This window comes from Mycetomoellerius zeteki, unplaced genomic scaffold, assembly GCF_001594055.1.
Source record: "Mycetomoellerius zeteki isolate Tzet28-1 unplaced genomic scaffold, Tzet1.0 scaffold756, whole genome shotgun sequence".
NCBI classification, from domain to species: domain Eukaryota; kingdom Metazoa; phylum Arthropoda; class Insecta; order Hymenoptera; family Formicidae; genus Mycetomoellerius; species Mycetomoellerius zeteki.
Genome location: NW_017257782.1, coordinates 2,889 through 9,547, shown reverse-complemented (window position 1 = coordinate 9,547; position 6,659 = coordinate 2,889). Strand labels below are relative to the sequence as shown.

The 6,659-nt window shown below is 36.1% G+C and overlaps 1 protein-coding gene across 1 annotated transcript in view; it reads right to left on the bottom strand.

Moving 5' to 3' along the window:
• LOC108729545 (uncharacterized) overlaps positions 1 to 1,509 on the bottom strand; it is a 9,736-nt gene extending 8,227 nt beyond the window's left edge. The window contains 2 exon segments of the mRNA XM_018458711.1: positions 180 to 356; positions 1,397 to 1,509. Coding sequence (XP_018314213.1) covers positions 180 to 356; positions 1,397 to 1,509 — 290 coding nt within the window.
• Between the last annotated feature and the right edge of the window lie 5,150 nt (positions 1,510 to 6,659).

The following is a 6,659-nucleotide window of genomic DNA, read 5'->3' as shown; positions in this document are numbered from 1 at the left end:
TCGTTTCTTCTTGTTGAATCTTGTCCTGATCTTTTTCAGTTATATTTTCTTCTTGAAATGATGTTACAGGTGTATTGCTGTAAAAATTGTAATATTAATTTATACATGATAAATTTACTATTTAAGAAAAACTATGTTATTCAGAGTAGAAAATGCTTTATAAAAAATTTATTATTTACTTTCTTCCAAAAAATATTGTTGGAACAGCATTAGGAAGAAGACTGGCTCTACATTTGCCTATTTTGTACCACTTTTCTTCAAAATGCAAGTGGCACAGTCGATAGTTGCGATGAGCGTATTCTGGGCCCATCACTTGTAAATCAAATCTTCCAGATGCGTGTATCCACTGCAACCATCTATAAATTTAACAGAAATAGTTAATATAAAATATTGTTTTTTTATACATACATTTTATACATACATTTTATACATATGTACATATATATAAAAGAATATTAAAAAATTAAAAGTACACACATACATATTGTAATATAAAATTATAAATATTTAAAATAATAACTGATTTATACATGCTTTAAAAAATAATTAAAATAAATGTATACCTATCACATTCCTTTGGAAACATAAAGAAGTGTCTTTTCTCTGTAACATTGTAATTGCACTCCTTCATTACACACCATAAATTTGATTTATGGGTCGACATCCTTTTTCCTTGATTTTTCTGTATCTTCTAAGAAGCAGCACCTGCAACAAAGCTAAGATCAAATGTGTTTACTGGCAGAGAATTGAAAATCTGTATATCCTTATACAAATTAACTATTCTCCGAAGTGAACATAACCTTCGTTTTCGACACCGTCAATATTAATTTTCACTTTTTCCACTTCTTTCACTGAACACTTTACACGTTACTATTCACCGAACACTTTACACGTTTTATATTAACACGGCTTCGATTGTTCAATGCTCACTCCAATTTGCTCCGATTTCACTACTGCGTTTTATATGAATTTTATGGTTTATATGGACATTTAAATGTGACCGAGAGAATTATAGAAAACTAGAGAGAGGAAGTGTGATAGAGGATCAGTTACGTGATTGGTTACCTACTTAGCTCGCGCATGTACAATTCGATTTTGTACACGCTAGAATTGGGAGAGTTGCGCTACTGTATATACTGTGTCATGAGTGTATTCCGAACCGGATTAGCTTAGCTTATTTTTTTCCTTAGATGTGGGCAGTTCTGTAACTAAACCGAGAAGTGAACCCATCAGCCGTCGAACTCAGCTACTGGCTTCTACCAGGTATATAAATATGAAACCGGAATTTACCAATAGATGGCCATAGCTATCAATGTAGTGTAGTAAATGGCGAATTACCGCGGCACATTTTACCGCGTCGGACTTTATGCAATAAGCCGCGAACTCGCGTTCAAACATCGCGAACCATAATTTAGGTTCATCACGCCAAAATTCGGGCAATTTTGCGCTTCTGAACTCGCTTGCCTGGATCTCCGATCCTTTGGAATCGCCTGATTCGTCAGTTGACATGTTTTTCGACGCTACGTTTTTTGATTGTTCTCGGATTTCGTACCTCGAAAGCGGGTTTCGGCACCAATTGTAGTACTTATGATAGTATGTAGACGAGTAAAGACTACTATTCACAGCTGAGATATTTTATAATAACAGGTAACAAGTACGTCTGGTATAACGATAACTTTTTTATTGTTTCTTGTTACAGAATACTGACTAGCAGTTGAACAGTCTCTAATAATATATATGAATCTAGATAGGAATACTACATATTACAGCGCTGTAGTCAAAGTTACCAGAGTGACGCCACAGTAGTTGCCGTCAGACCGCGTTATTGACGCCATTGTTCTGACATCTGACAAAGATTTTCAACTCACAATAATACAAGTTTCATACAACAGTATAGTTTGTAATAGCGTTGAACATATCGAATTTTGTGCCTGGAAACTACGATTTGCGGACAGCATTGATTTTCTGTTACCATTTGAAGAAAACTGCTGCAGAATCACATCGAATGCTTGTCTAAGCTTACGGTGAGCATGCTCTTGGTAAATTATAGTGCTTTGAGTGGTTTAAAAAATTCAAAAGTGACGATTTTGACGTGAGAAACGAAGAACGTGGAAAACCACCGAAAAAGTTTGAAGATAGCGAAATGCAAGCATTGTTGGAGGATGACGCTCAAACTCAACAACAACTCGCGGATCAATTGAATGTGACACGAGAAGCCATCTCCATACGTTTGAAATCCATGGGAAAGATCCAGAAGATGGGAAAATGGGTTTCACATGAACTGAATGAAAGACAGCAGGAAAACCGAAAAACCACTTGCGAAATGCTGCTCGCCACGTACAAAAGAAAGTTATTTCTCCATCGAATTGTGACTGGCGATGAAAAGTGGATATATTTTGAGAATCCTAAACGTAAAAGATCATGGGTAACTCCAAGCGAACCATCGACATCGACTGCAAGGCCAAATCGCTATGGACGGAAGACAATGCTCTGTGTGGTGGGATCAGAAAGGTGTGATCTATTATGAGCTGCTAAAACCTTGCGAAACCATTAATACTGAACGCTACCGACAACAAATGATCAATTTGAATCAAGCTTTGCGTGAAAAACGACCGGAATATCAAAAAAGGCAACACAAAGTGATTTTGCTTCATGATAATGCACCATCATACATAGCAAAACTGGTCAAGGAAACGATTGAGGCGTTTGGTTGGGAAATACTTTCGCATGCGGCTTACTCACCAGACTTGGCTCCATCCGATTACTACTTATTTGCATCGATGGAACACGCACTTGCTCAGCAGCGCTTCACTTCTTAGGAAGATGTACGAAAATGGCTAGATGACTGGTTTGGCTCAAAAGAGCAACAATTTTTTTGGCGTGTCATCCACAAATTGTCAGACAGGTGGGAAAAATGTGTAGTTAGCGATGGGCAATACTTCGAATAAAATATTTTTTATCATTTTCATGCAATAAACGTGTATTTTCTATAAAAAAATTCCGGTTTCATATTTACATACCTGATATTGGTTACGAGTTATAACAGCCGACGGGTTCGCGGAACACTTCTCGGTTTAGTTACGGAACTGCCAACATCTAGAGGAAAAAATAAGCTAAGCTAACCCGGTTCGGAATACATCCCATGTAATCAAAATTGACGCTTGATATTCGTCAATGTCTATCACGTGATTTATTTTGACGCCGAAAATAAGCGTCGAGCATCAGCATAAAAAAGTACCTTTATCCTTACCCTGATTTTGAGCGTCAACGCGTCAACTGAAAAAGCCCATGAAAAAGCATCTTTAACCTTTTTTTTAAACTAAATTAAATTAACAGTCTTGAAAAATTTAACTTGGTTAAGATACAAGTTAATTCATAATGAAATTAATTACATTAAAAGTTTAAGTTAAAATTAATCAACTTTTTAACTTTTTAAAACTTAGCACTATCCTACCTTGATTTTAGATATCAAAATATATATAAATTTTATCTCCATCGCAATAATATTATATTAAGAAGAAAAGAAACTTTCTTAATATGCGGCTATTAACACTTTGCTAAATTGACTTTATAAATCGTAAAATTAAAGAAAATTACAAATAAATTTAATGGAAAGATATCAAGTTACCACTCAAGAATTCACGTCGTCCATAATGGGATGCGTTCCAAAACTCGACTCTATCAACTTGGATTATCTTTTACCCTTGTTCAACATTCGGTGAAGAACAAAGATAAAAGATACTCGAAATTGATAGAGTCAAGTTTTGGAGGTTGCCGTTATGTTGCTGACAACCAATTAATTTCTAAAAATACGAGCCAAGGTGCTTCGTCATTGTACTCAAATAAATTCGACATCAAATTACAACAAATTGACGACAATTTGTTGACATTAGTATCTTTCCTCATCATCAGTTGTCGTCATGTTGTCATCACATTGCTATAGTAACATACCATATTGGGCGCATTCAGCAGACTCAACAGTTGAGTGAGCGCTCGCTGCTATTAATGTATTCTTCTAGATCTAAAATTCTGATTGGATGAGCTAAAAGAATACACCAATAACAGTAAGCGCTCACTCAACTGTTGAGTCCACTGAATGCGCCCATTTCTGACCAGTGGTGCCAGATTCTGGCTTGCGCACTTGGTAACGCGTGGTGGGGAAAAATGAGGGTAGTTTTTTCCGGTAGCTGTAGCCAGGGTTGGACACGTATCAAACTCAACGTATTATACGTGGTTTCATACATGGATGAAACTACCCTAACAGCACAAAGTCGACTCTAAGTCAACTCCGAGTCGACTATAGCTTCTAAACGTCTGAAAAATGGACGTTCATAAGTCGACTTTAGACGACTTGGAGACGTCTCTGAGTCATACAATGTCCCACTTTAAAGACGACTGTAAGCCGATTTTAAGTCAACCATCATACAGACATTCTAGGATGCAACGCGTATGCGCACCTTGCAATGGTAGATATACTTAAATCGGGAAAATAGGTTATGTTCTTCTTACAGCATTTTCCGTTGGGACTGCACCCATACAGTGTTTCCATAAGAACATGTTCAAATTTGCACTGCTTCCGTGCAAATATATAATATATACTTTAAATTAAGAAGTGCCATAACGGTCAGAACGTTAAGATGTTGAACTATTGTAAATTCATTTAAATGAATAGTTCAACATCTTAACGTTCTGACCATTATGGCGCTTCTTAATTTAAAGCATTATGTTTAACATTAGCGGTCTTTCAATCTTATTATTGTTTATACACGCGCGCCGAGAAATGCGTAACTCTCTATACATATCAATTATTGCGAAGAATAATGCTAATGTCTCGGTAGTCTAAAGGCTTAGGACGCTCGCACGGAATGCAAGAGATCCGGGTTCGACTCCTTAATTCATTTAAATGAATTTACAATAGTTCAACATCTTAACGTTCTGACCGTTATGGCGCTTCTTAATTTAAAGCATTATGTTTAACATTAGCGGTCTTTCAATCTTATTATTGATTATATAATATATAATATAATTTTAACATTATACTCTTATGGAAACACTACTGCGCAGTCCCAAGGAAAAATACCATTAGACTATTATTTAAAAAATCAGTAAATTATATTATACTTTAAAAAATACATAGATTATATATATTATGTATTATTTGTATTATACAGGGTGTAGGAAAAGTCCCGGACCCCTTAAATATCTTGAAAAGTAATCATTTTTGAGAAAAATGTTTTATACAAAAGTTGTAGGGTTGAAAATGATCTATTGAATGACCTTATCAATTTGACTTTGGATGGCGCCACCAAGGCCAAGTCGATCGTTTTAAACGAAACACCTTATTTTTTATTATTGAATCTAATAGCTGAGGTCAGGAGCTTTCCAAAACACTATAATAAAGCCTCTTTTTAATCAATACTTTTCGAGTTATGAGAGAAAGTTACGGAACCGCCGACATTAGCATTATCTAAGGTATTACGTAGAGATTGCTTTTATATCCTGACTGGATTTATGGGTCATGTATGTGCTCGCGAATGTCTGTATCTCTATCTCCTCCTTTCTCCTTCCTCCTTCCCTTTCCTTCTCCTTCCCTCCTTCCCTCTTACTCCTTTCCATCCCCTCTCCCTCCTTCCCACAAAGCTTTCAACAAAGCTGGAGACTACATAAGCTAGAGATCTCTCCTGTTCACTCTTTCTGTGACCTGCGATTGAGAAGGTATACTTTTTCGTGATACTCCGTTCTGAGATTGCTTATCGCCACATAGTTATCTTTGTTTATAAAGTATTTATTTAAAATACTTTATAATGCTTACTGAACAGGAGCGTATATCTCTTTTAATGATGCAAGGATGGAGTGATCGTAGGTATTTAGACTCAACTCAGTTATTATTTCCGTCGACAATTATTCTGCTTAAACCGCGCTTGTTACCGGTACCGACACTGTCAGGATTCATGACAGTTTTTCTACCGATCAGCTGTTTACTTCGCGTCACACGATGTACACACTCGCAACCTTCCTTTGTGCTCGCGAAGCGAAGGATATCTCGCGATGTGTGTATGTACCTATCGCTTAACGACCTGTTCAGTTGATCTAGAATAAAGCTCAGCAGCACATCGCATTGTATATCGCTCTGACTCTCTTGTTTTAGACACCTTCTGACGTCTCGTGATCGTTCGCGTATAATTCCGACATCACCAGCGGACCTGGTTTCCGGTACCACTTTCTCCTCGCAATACTCACAACAGTAGGTCTTACGCACATGTGACAGAACTTTTCAATCAAACTTTTAGGAATGAGGACAATGATATATCTAAATGGATTGTTATTCGTACTGTACAACATTTTTAAGAAATGGATTTTGTAAAAGACCGTAATAGACAAGGTAGACCAGCAATAGCGACAAATCCTGATAAAAGATTAAATATTCTACAGTCTTTTATCGAAGATCCGCGTAATTCAATTCGCAAAGTTGCACAACAACACGACATCGATCCTATGTCAGTTCATAAAATTCTAATATCCCAAAAAAATCATAAAAATGAAAAGTTCAGACTATGCTCAAAAAAAGATACTCAAAAATTTAAACTTTTAAAAATTTAAATGATTATTTAAAATAATATATTATCATGCAAAGTAACTGATATATTATTAAAATAAAG